General features: G+C 46.6%; 1 protein-coding gene across 1 annotated transcript in view; it reads left to right on the plus strand.

Moving 5' to 3' along the window:
* The window catches only part of LOC124035375 (G patch domain-containing protein 1-like), a 91,069-nt gene that overhangs the window by 31,797 nt on the left and 47,185 nt on the right, over positions 1 to 12,087 (plus strand). The window contains exons 16-22 of the mRNA XM_046348835.1: positions 2,192 to 2,298; positions 5,121 to 5,302; positions 6,593 to 6,863; positions 9,373 to 9,483; positions 9,657 to 9,769; positions 10,616 to 10,776; positions 10,961 to 11,017. Of these exons, the coding sequence (XP_046204791.1) occupies positions 2,192 to 2,298; positions 5,121 to 5,302; positions 6,593 to 6,863; positions 9,373 to 9,483; positions 9,657 to 9,769; positions 10,616 to 10,776; positions 10,961 to 10,994 (979 nt within the window). The 3' untranslated portion in view covers positions 10,995 to 11,017. The remainder of the gene's footprint in view (positions 1 to 2,191; positions 2,299 to 5,120; positions 5,303 to 6,592; positions 6,864 to 9,372; positions 9,484 to 9,656; positions 9,770 to 10,615; positions 10,777 to 10,960; positions 11,018 to 12,087) is intronic.

A 12,087-nucleotide genomic window follows, 5' to 3' on the forward strand; every position in this document is an offset into this window, starting at 1 on the left:
TCAGGATATAACTGAGCTATCCAGGTCAGGGTTTGTGGGATATAACTGGTTACAGGCTGTCATCCAGGTCACAGGCTTGGCATCAGATATAACTGGTTGTTGTCTATCCAGGTCAGGGTTTGTCAGATATAACTGGGCTATCCAGGTCAGGGTTTGTCAGATATAACTGTTGTTGTTGTCTATCCAGGTCAGGGTTTGTCAGATATAACTGTAGTTGTTGTCTATCCAGGTCAGGGTTTGTCAGATATAACTCCAGTTGTTGTTATCAGGTCAGGGTTTGTCAGATATACTGTTGTTGTTGTCTATCCAGGTCAGGGTTTGTCAGATATAACTGTTGTTATCCAGGTCAGGGTTTGTCAGATATAACTGTTGTTGTTGTCTATCCAGGATTGGGTTTGTCAGGCTATCCAATGTGGTTGTTACAGTCTGGGCATCCAGGTCAGGGTTTGTCAGATATAACTGTTGTTGTTGTCTATCCAGGTCAGGGTTTGTCAGATATAACTGTTGTCATCCAGGTCAGGCTGTCAGATATAACAGGTTGGGCATCCAGGTCAGGGTTTGTCAGATATAACTGTTGTTGTTGTTGGTCCAGGGTTTGTCAGATATAACTGGGTTTGTCTGTCCAGGTCATTTGGGTATAACTGTTGTTGTTGTCTATCCAGGTCAGGGTTTGTCAGATATAACTGTAGTTGTTGTCTATCCAGGTCAGGGTTTGTCAGATATAACTGTAGTTGTTGTCTATCCAGGTCAGGGTTTGTCAGATATAACTGTTTGTTGTTGTCTATCCAGGTCAGGGTTTGCAGATCAGATATAACTGTTGTTGTTGTCTATCCAGGTCAGGGTTTGTCAGATATAACTGAGTTTGTTTATCCAGGTCAGGGTTTGTCAGACATAACTGTTGTTGTTGTCTATCCAGGTCAGGGTTTGTCAGATATAACTGTTGTTGTCTATCCAGGTCAGGGTTTGTCAGATATAACTGTAGTTGTTGTTTATCCAGGTCAGGGTTTGTCAGATATAACTGTTGTTGTTGTTGTTGTCTGTCCAGGTCAGGGTTTGTCAGATATAACTGTTGTTGTTGTTTATCCAGGTCAGGGTTTGTCAGATATAACTGTTGTTGTTGTTGTTGTCTATCCAGGTCAGGGTTTGTCAGATATAACTGTAGTTGTTGTCTATCCAGGTCAGGGTTTGTCAGATATAACTGTTGTTGTCTATCCAGGTCAGGGTTTGTCAGATATAACTGTTGTTGTTGTCTATCCAGGTCAGGGTTTGTCAGATATAACTGTTGTTGTTGTCTATCCAGGTCAGGGTTTGTCAGATATAACTGTTGTTGTCTGTCCAGGTCAGGGTTTGTCAGATATAACTGTTGTTGTTGTTGTTGTCTATCCAGGTCAGGGTTTGTCAGATATAACTGTAGTTGTTGTCTATCCAGGTCAGGGTTTGTCAGATATAACTGTTGTTGTTGTCTATCCAGGTCAGGGTTTGTCAGATATAACTGTTGTTGTTGTCTATCCAGGTCAGGGTTTGTCAGATATAACTGTTGTTGTTGTCTATCCAGGTCAGGGTTTGTCAGATATAACTGTTGTTGTCTATCCAGGTCAGGGTTTGTCAGATATAACTGTTGTTGTTGTCTATCCAGGTCAGGGTTTGTCAGATATAACTGTTGTTGTTGTTGTTGTCTATCCAGGTCAGGGTTTGTCAGATATAACTGTAGTTGTTGTCTATCCAGGTCAGGGTTTGTCAGATATAACTGTAGTTGTTGTCTATCCAGGTCAGGGTTTGTCAGATATAACTGTTGTTGTTGTCTATCCAGGTCAGGGTTTGTCAGATATAACTGTTGTTGTTGTCTATCCAGGTCAGGGTTTGTCAGATATAACTGTTGTTGTTGTCTGTCCAGGTCAGGGTTTGTCAGATATAACTGTTGGGTTTGTTGTCTATCCAGGTCAGGGTTTGTCAGATATAACTGTTGTTGTTGTCTATCCAGGTCAGGGTTTGTCAGATATAACTGTTGTTGTCTATCCAGGTCAGGGTTTGTCAGATATAACTGTTGTTGTTGTCTATCCAGGTCAGGGTTTGTCAGATATAACTGTAGTTGTTGTCTGTCCAGGTCAGGGTTTGTCAGATATAACTATTGTAGTTGTTGTTGTCTGTCCAGGTCAGGGTTTGTCAGATCTAACTATTGTTTTCTTTCCAGGTCAGGGTTTGTGGGAATGCCCAAAGTGAAGAGAGACAAGTTCTCTGTGTTTAACTTCCTGACTGTATCAGAGAGTCCAACAGCTAGTGCTTCCCCCGCTCCACAAGGTAACAAACAATCAGTTCCACTTTATTCCAGACACCTCGCATTTTATGTCAAGTGTTACGGGAAGAATTTCAGAGTGTCGGGGTGTTGACTATCATTAAATGTTAAGACTGTATATTATCAAATCTATTCTCTGTGTAATTTAATTACGCGACTTTAATTAACTAGGAAGTCGGCACCACGGGAAAATGTTTAGAGTATTTATTTCACGAATATAACTCTTCCGATGTTTTCACATCTTATCGATTAGTCCCTTATTAATGTATTATTACCTCATTAGTCTCATTACTGAACGTCTCAAACCCCTTGGATATCTGCATGAACCCTGAATCAGAGAGATACAAATCAACTTAATTATTTATTTACTAACTAACTTAATTATATACATACACACACAACACGTCATACATGGGTTACTAAATGATACAAAGAAAAAGTCCCTAGCGGACCAAACCGATATGATGGCTTGGTAGACAAAGGAAAGGGGGTGGTGACCGCTCAAGAGCGGGAAAACTCAGAGTAGATTCAAGTACATACAGTTGACTACACTACACTTCACTACACTACACCTCACTACACTACACCTCACTACACTACACTACACCTCACTACACTACACTTGTAGAAATGCCTTTACTTTGAACATGAACAACCGTCCGTTCGAATAGAAATTACAATTTGCCTATTTACGAGTGTATGCCTTTGTTGTCCCTCTCTGTGGTCGCCGGTCTGTCTACTGGATAGTCAGTCAACAGAAAGCCTCAGGTTTCTCCACCAGAGATCAAAGTCTGTCAGAGTTGTAGGTTGTTATAATGGATACTTCAGAGTACCATTCGGGAAATGTTCTTAGATCGGATTGTGTTTACCAGGCTAAAGTATTTAAACAGCTGCAGCCGGGAATAATTGTTCTTTTAGTTTGTAGATTTCTCAGCCGTCTCAACGTGGGAATGACCTCCACGTTCTCTGGTCAAAGTTGTTTTGTAGTGTTGCCATCCGTCTCAACATGTAGCGACAGCTCCTTATTGTCTGTTTTAATGTCCATTTTGTCACGGGTGGTTTTATACTCTGTGGGAGAAGGGGGTCGGTTTCCATGACGCCTGCTGCGAGGTCTGGGCTCACGGGTGGCCCCTACGTCTCTCTGTGTAAACCTGGCCCCTACGTTTCTCTGTGTAAACCTGGCCCCTACGTCTCTCTGTGTAAACCTGGCCCCTACGTCTCTCTCTCTCTCTGTGTAAACCTGGCCCCTACCTCTCTGTGTAAACCTGGCCCCTACGTCTCTCTCTCTCTCTGTGTAAACCTGGCCCCTACGTCTCTCTGTGTAAACCTGGCCCCTACGTCTCTCTGTGTAATCCTGGCCCTACGTCTCTCTGTGTAAACCTGGCCCCTACGTCTCTCTCTCTGTGTAAACCTGGGCCCTACGTGTCTCTCTCTCTCTCTGTGTAAACCTGGCCCCTACGTCTCTCTCTCTGTATAAACCTGGCCCCTACGTCTCTCTCTCTGTAAACCTGGCCCCTACGTCTCTCTCTCTCTGTGTAAACCTGGCCCCTATATGTCTCTCTCTCTCTCTCTGTAAACCTGGCCCCTACGTCTCTCTGTATAAACCTGGCCCCTACATCTCTCTCTCTCTGTGTAAACCTGGCCCCTACGTCTCTCTCTCTCTGTGTAAACCTGGCCCCTATATGTCTCTCTCTCTCTCTGTATAAACCTGGCCCCTTACGTCTCTCTATGTAAACCTGGCCCCTACGTCTCTCTCTCTCTCTCTCTGTGTAAACCTGGCCCTACGTCTCTCTCTCTCTCTCTCTGTAAACCTGGCCCTACGTCTCTCTCTCTCTCTTTTGTAAACCTGGCCCTACGTCTCTCTCTCTCTGTAAACCTGGCCCTACATCTCTCTCTCTCTCTCTGTAAACCTGGCCCTACCTCTCTCTCTCTCTGTGTAAACCTGGCCCTACGTCTCTCTCTCTCTCTGTAAACCTGGCCCTACGTCTCTCTCTCTCTCTGTGTAAACCTGGCCCCTACGTCTCTCTGTGTAAACCTGGCCCCTACGTTTCTCTGTGTAAACCTGGCCCCTACGTCTCTCTCTCTCTGTGTATACCTGGCCCCTACATCTCTGTGTAAACCTGGCCCCTACGTCTCTCTCTCTCTCTGTGTAAACCTGGCCCCTACGTCTCTCTCTCTGTGTAAACCTGGCCCCTATGTCTCTCTCTCTCTGTGTAAACCTGGCCCCTACGTCTCTCTCTCTCTGTGTAAACCTGGCCCCTACATCTCTCTGTGTAAACCTGGCCCCTACGTCTCTCTCTCTCTGTATAAACCTGGCCCCTATGTCTCTCTCTCTGAGTAAACCTGACCCCCACGTCTCTCTGTGTAAACCTGGCCCCTACGTCTCTTTCTCTCTCTGTGTAAACCTGGCCCCTACATCTCTGTGTAAACCTGGCCCCTACGTCTCCATAAACCTGGCCCCTATGTCTCTGTGTAAACTGAACCCCTATGTCTCTCTCTGTGTGTAAACTGTCCCCTACTCTCTCTCTGTGTAAACCTGGCCCCTACGTCTCTCTGTGTAAACCTGGCCCCTATGTCTCTCTGTATCTCTCTGTGTAAACCTGGCCCCTACGTCTCTCTGTATCTATCTGTGTAAACCTGGCCCCTGCGTCTCTCTCTCAATCTCTCTCTGTATAAACCTGGCCCCTATGTCTCTCTCTCTCTGTGTAAACCTGGCCCCTACGTCTCTGTGTAAACCTGGCACCTATGTCTCTCACTCTCTGTGTAAACCTGGCCCCTACCTCTCTGTGTAAACCTGGCCCCTATGTCTCTCTCTCTCTCTGTGTAGGTGTGAAGCCCTCTGAGCCAGGGAAGAGGTCCAGGTGGGATGTGTCTGGCCAGGCTGGGGACAAGGAGAGGAAGGGGAAGGATCCGGTCAGTGAGTTCCTCAGTGTGGCTCGTATTGAAGCCTCTGGGTCAGGACCAGAAGCCTCTACTACTGATGGCCCTACAACGGATCCTACTGTAGAGGTACTGGTACCATCCTACTACACTACATACCCCACTGATCCTACTGTAGAGGTACTGGTACCATCCTACTACATACACCACTGATCCTACTGTAGAGGTTCTGGTACCATCCTACTACACTACATACACTACAGTCTACTTTAATCCTGAGAGGTTTGACAGTCTACTGTAATCCTGAGAGGTTTGACAGTCTACTGTAATCCTGAGAGGATTGACAGTCTACTGTAATCCTGAGAGGTTTGACAGTCTACTGTAATCCTGAGAGGTTTGACAGTCTACTGTAATCCTGAGAGGTTTGACAGTCTACTGTAATCCTGAGAGGTTTGACAGTTTACTGTAATCCTGAGAGGTTTGACAGTCTACTGTAATCCTGAGAGGTTTGACAGTCTACTGTAATCCTGAGAGGTTTGACAGTCTACTGTAATCCTGAGAGGTTTGACAGTCTACTGTAATCCTGAGAGGTTTGACAGTCTACTGTAATCCTGAGAGGTTTGACAGTCTACTGTAATCCTGAGAGGTTTGACAGTCTACTGTAATCCTGAGAGGTTTGACAGTCTACTGTAATCCTGAGAGGTTTGACAGTCTACTGTAATCCTGAGAGGTTTGACAGTCTACTGTAATCCTGAGAGGTTTGACGGTCTACTGTAATCCTGAGAGGTTTGACAGTCTACTGTAATCCTGAGAGGTTTGACAGTCTACTGTAATCCTGAGAGGTTTGACAGTCTACTGTAATCCTGAGAGGTCTGACAGTCTACTGTAATCCTGAGAGGTTTGACGGTCTACTGTAATCCTACGGGGGTCGACGGTCTACTGTAATCCTACGGGGGTCGACGGTCTACTGTAATCCTACGAGGGTCGACGGTCTACTGTAATCCTACGAGGGTCGACGGTCTACTGTAATCCTACGAGGGTCGACGGTCTACTGTAATCCTACGAGGGTCGACGGTCTACTGTAATCCTACGAGGGTCGACGGTCTACTGTAATCCTACGAGGGTCGACGGTCTACTGTAATCCTACGAGGGTCGACGGTCTACTGTAATCCTACGAGGGTCGACGGTCTACTGTAAACCTAGAGGGTCGACAGTCTACTGTAATCCTACGAGGGTCGACGGTCTACTGTAATCCTACGAGGGTCGACTGTCTACTGTAATCCTACGAGGGTTGACGGTCTACTGTAAAACGTAGAGGGTTGACAGTCTACTGTAATCCTACGAGGGTTGACCGACTTAAGAGGTTCAGATGTTTTGTAAATCACATGTTGTTAATCGATGATGTTTCTGACTGAGCAGCCAGACACGGAGCAGAAAGAGGAAGAGGAGGAGGAGGAGGAGGAAGAGGAGGAGAGCAGGCCGTCTATGGATCTGTTCAAGGCCATCTTCGCCAGTTCATCAGACGAGAAGTCTTCCTCTTCTTCTGAAGGAGAGAGTGAGGAGGAGGAGGAGGAGAAAGAGGAAGGTGTTCGGAGCAAGGCTGGGACTGGGCCTCAGATATCTAACCAGTTGAATGTCAACACAACCCAACCTGCTCCTCCTGTGTCAGCTACACCCAGCCAGCACCCAGGTATAAACACTGGTCCTCCTGTGTCAGCTACACCCAGGTATAAACACTGGTCCTCCTGTGTCGACTACACCCAGGTATAAACACTGGTCCTCCTGTGTCGACTACACCCAGCCAGCACCCAGGTATAAACACTGGTCCTCCTGTGTCAGCTACACCCAGCCAGCACCCAGGTATAAACACTGGTCCTCCTGTGTCAGCTACACCCAGGTATAAACACTGGTCCTCCTGTGTCAGCCAGCACCCAGGTATAAACACTGGTCCTCCTGTGTCAGCTACACCCAGCCAGCACCCAGGTATAAACACTGGTCCTCCTGTGTCAGCTACACCCAGGTATAAACACTGGTCCTCCTGTGTCAGCTACACCCAGCCAGCACCCAGGTATAAACACTGGTCCTCCTGTGTCAGCTACACCCAGGTATAAACACTGGTCCTCCTGTGTCAGCTACACCCAGGTATAAACACTGGTCCTCCTGTGTCAGCTACACCCAGGTATAAACACTGGTCCTCCTGTGTCAGCTACACCCAGGTATAAACACTGGTCCTCCTGTGTCAGCTACACCCAGCCAGCACCCAGGTATAAACACTGGTCCTCCTGTGTCAGCTACACCCAGGTATAAACACTGGTCCTCCTGTGTCAGCTACACCCAGGTATAAACACTGGTCCTCCTGTGTCAGCTACACCCAGGTATAAACACTGGTCCTCCTGTGTCAGCTACACCCAGGTATAAACACTGGTCCTCCTGTGTCAGCTACACCCAGGTATAAACACTGGTCCTCCTGTGTCAGCTACACCCAGGTATAAACACTGGTCCTCCTGTGTCAGCTACACCCAGGTATAAACACTGGTCCTCCTGTGTCAGCTACACCCAGGTATATACACTGGTCCTCCTGTGTCGACTACACCCAGGTATAAACACTGGTCCTCCTGTGTCAGCTACACCCAGGTATGAACACTGGTCCTCCTGTGTTGACTACACCCAGGTATAAACACTGGTCCTCCTGTGTCAGCTACACCCAGGTATAAACACTGGTCCTCCTGTGTTGACTACACCCAGGTATAAACACTGGTCCTCCTGTGTCAGCTACACCCAGGTATAAACACTGGTCCTCCATGGGGTTTATTATGGATCCCCATTAGTTCCTGCCAAGGCAGCAGCTACTCTTCCTGGGGTTTATTATGGATCCCCATTAGTTCCTGCCAAGGCAGCAGCTACTCTTCCTGGGGTTTATTATGGATCCCCATTAGTTCCTGCCAAGGCAGCAGCTACTCTTCCTTGGGTTTATTATGGATCGCCATTAGTTCCTGCCAAGGCAGCAGCTACTCTTCCTGGGGTTTATTATGGATCCCCATTAGTTCCTGTCAAGGCAGCAGCTACTCTTCCTGGGGTTTATTATGGATCCCCATTAGTTCCTGTCAAGGCAGCAGCTACTCTTCCTGGGGTTTATTATGGATCCCCATTAGTTCCTGTCAAGGCAGCAGAGAGACATCTCTGATGGTTTTAACTCTCTGGGTAGTGGAGAATGATGGGACATCTCTGATGCTCTCTGGGTAGTGGAGAATGATGAGAGATGTCTGATGGTTTTAACTCTCTGGGTAGTGGAGAATGATGGGACATCTCTGACATCTCTGATGGTTTTAACTCTCTGGGTTGTGGAGAATGATGGGAGACCTCTGATGGTTTTAACTCTCTGGGTAGTGGAGAATGATGGGACATCTCTGATGCTCTCTGGGTAGTGGAGAATGATGGGACATCTCTGATGGTTTTAACTCTCTGGGTAGTGGAGAATGATGGGACATCTCTGATGGTTTTAACTCTCTGGGTAGTGGAGAATGATGGGAGACCTCTGATGGTTTTAACTCTCTGGGTAGTGGAGAATGATGGGAGATGTCTGATGGTTTTAACTCTCTGGGTAGTGGAGAATGATGGGACATCTCTGATGGTTTTAACTCTCTGGGTAGTGGAGAATGATGGGAGACCTCTGATGGTTTTAACTCTCTGGGTAGTGGAGAATGATGGGAGATGTCTGATGGTTTTAACTCTCTGGGTAGTGGAGAATGATGGGAGGTCTCTGATGGTTTTAACTCTCTGGGTAGTGGAGAATGATGGGAGGTCTCTGATGGTTTTAACTCTCTGGTTAGTGGAGAATGATGGGAGGTCTCTGATGGTTTTAACTCTCTGGGTAGTGGAGAATGATGGGAGGTCTCTGATGGTTTTAACTCTCTGGGTAGTGGAGAATGATGGGAGGTCTCTGATGGTTTTAACTCTCTGGTTAGTGGAGAATGATGGGAGGTCTCTGATGGTTTTAACTCTCTGGGTAGTGGAGAATGATGGGAGATCTCTGATGGTTTTAACTCTCTGGGTAGTGGAGAATGATGGGAGACCTCTGATGGTTTTAACTCTCTGGGTAGTGGAGAATGATGGGAGATGTCTGATGGTTTTAACTCTCTGGGTAGTGGAGAATGATGAGAGGTCTCTGATGGTTTTAACTCAGTTTTTTTATTTTTCAGACTTTGTGTTCAAAATGCCCAGTGGTCCTGCTGTTGCCCCTCCCCCTCGGGACCAGGAAATGGAAGAGGAGGAGTTTGGACCTCGGCTGCCTCCTCCTTCCTCTACATTGAGTGAGTCCCTTACCAATAACGTGATCCAATCAAATCCCGGTTAAACGGACGTTATGATTCCTTAACATCTATTCAGTTCTTGTTGTTCTCAAAAAGCCGTTCGAACCTGCAGCTCATCTTGAGACGTTGATATAGATGATTTGGAGTCTCACCATCTCTGCTTGTCTTTTCAGCAGCAGAGCGCCGTCCGTCCCTGACTCCCTCTGCTAACGACGACAAACACAAGACTAAGTGTAAGGAGAAGCACAAAGCCAAGAAACACGGCAAGCACAAGAAGGACAAGAAGGTACGGCCGGGGAAAACAACTTAACCCAGGAGAATAGACTACGGTGTCTGTTCAAGAGTCCTCTCTCTCTCTCTCTCTCTCTCTCTCTCTCTCTCTCTCTCTCTCTCTCTCTCTCTCTCTCTCTCTCTGTCTCTGTCTCTCTCTCTCTGTCTCTCTCTCTCTCTCTCTGTCTCTCTCTCTCTTTCTGTCTCTCTCTCGGTCTCTCTCTCTCTCTCTCTCTCTCTCTCTCTCTCTCTCTCTCTCTCTTTCTGTCTCTCTCTCTGTCTCTGTCTCTGTGTCTGTCTCTCTCTCTGTCTCTCTCTCTGTCTCTTTGTCTCTCTCTCTCTCTGTCTCTCTCTCTGTCTCTTTGTCTCTCTCTCTGTCTCTCTCTCTGTCTCTCTCTCTCTCTGTCTCTCTCTCTCTCTCTGTCTCTCTCTCTCTGTCTCTCTGTCTCTCTCTCTGTCTCTCTCTCTGTCTCTCTCTCTGTCTCTCTCTCTGTCTCTCTCTGTCTCTCTCTGTCTCACTGTCTCTCTCTCTGTCTCTGTGTCTCTCTCTGTGTCTCTGTGTCTCTGTCTCTGTCTCTCTGTCTCTGTCTCTCTGTCTGTCTCTCTGTCTGTCTGTCCGTCCGTCCGTCCGTCCGTCCGTCCGTCCGTCCGTCCGTCCGTCCGTCCGTCCGTCTGTCTCTCTCTGTCTCCCTCTCTGACAGGCTGCTCTATGACTGGTAAAGTGAGTTATTCAAGAGGATAGCCGTTGCACCAAATATGTTTGTTCTTTTTGTTTTTGGTGGAAGTGCCAGGAGCGCCGTTCACCGTCTGTCAGTATGTCCTCTTGACTCTCCCTCTCTGTCGCTGTTGTTGTTGTTAACAGAAGAAGAAGAAGCACAAGAGGCACAAGCACAAAGCCAAGCAGAAGAAGAGCAGTAAGAAGGAGGAGGAGTCATCAGACAGCAGCTCAGAGGGGAGTGACGGGAACAGCCAGGAGGACGGAGAGGAGGGGGGAGGGGCATCAACAGAAGAGCTGCTCAGAAGGTCAGATTGTAGTACAAAACAGTTAGAACCAGCCCAGAAATGGTTTGGACCTGGCCAAAAAGGGCAACAATGGATAGAACAAGGCCAAAACCAATTGACCCATGTCATTTAAACATGTTACAGTATTATGACTGTGTTATTACATACATGATATGAATCGATCCTTCCTTTCCCATCTGACCAGGTTGAAGAGCATCCGTGGGGAGAAGCTGCAGTGAATCTGTGATCCGACAGACAACAGGATGATCCGACAGACAACAGGATGATCCGACAGACAACAGGATGATCCGACAGACAACAGGATGAGGACAGATATCTGGAGTCAGACAACAGAGCCATTCTGTCATGAATTCCAGCCCTGTAGTTATGCTGATGAAAGAGGGTCTTACTTTACATTTTAAATTGTAATTCTCATGGGATGTGAGTTTTTTTTTTTTGCTGATCGATGTCTCGGGCTGATATGTGGAGAGGTCTTGAATTGTTGCTATCGTCTGTTAATCAATAAAAATGTGAGATTTTGTTGTTGTAATCTGTCTCTGTATTATTGTCAGATTGACAGATTGTCTGGAAAAAAAAAAGTTGATATACATTCGGAAAGTATTCAGACCCCTTGACTTTTTCCACATTTTGTTACGTTACAGCCTTATTCCATAATTTCTTAAATTATTTTTTTCCCACCCCCTCAATCTACACACAATACCCCATAATAACAAAGTGAAAACAGGTTTTTGTATTGCAAATGTATTAAACATAAAAAATAAATACCCCTATCCCTTTTCGATGAGACTTGAAATGCATCCTGTTTCCATTGATCTTCCTTGAGATGTTTCTACAGCTTTGGAGTCCACCTGTGGTAAATTCAATTGATTAGACATGACTTGGAAAGACACACACCTGTCTATATAAGGTCCCACAGCTGACAGTGTATATCAGAGCAAAAACCAAGCCATGAGGTCGAAGGAATTGTTCGTAGAGTTCTGAGACAGGATTGTGATCAGGGGAAAGGTACCAAAAAATGTCTGCTGTGTTGAATGTCCCCAAGGACACAGTGGCCTCCATCATTCTTAAATGGAAGAAGTTTGGAACCACCAAGACTTCATAGAGCTGGCTGCCCGGCCAAACTGAGCAATCAATGGTCATTCTGACAGAGCTCCAGAATTCCTCTATGAAGATGGGAGAACCTTCCAGAAGGACAACCATCTCTGCAGCATTCTACCATAAAGTCCTGATTTGTTGGAGTGGCCAGACGGAAGCCACTCCTCAGTAAAAGGCACATGACAGTCCACATGGAGTTTGCCAAAAGGCACCAAA

Source organism: Oncorhynchus gorbuscha, linkage group LG05, assembly GCF_021184085.1.
Source record: "Oncorhynchus gorbuscha isolate QuinsamMale2020 ecotype Even-year linkage group LG05, OgorEven_v1.0, whole genome shotgun sequence".
NCBI classification, from domain to species: Eukaryota; Metazoa; Chordata; class Actinopteri; order Salmoniformes; family Salmonidae; genus Oncorhynchus; species Oncorhynchus gorbuscha.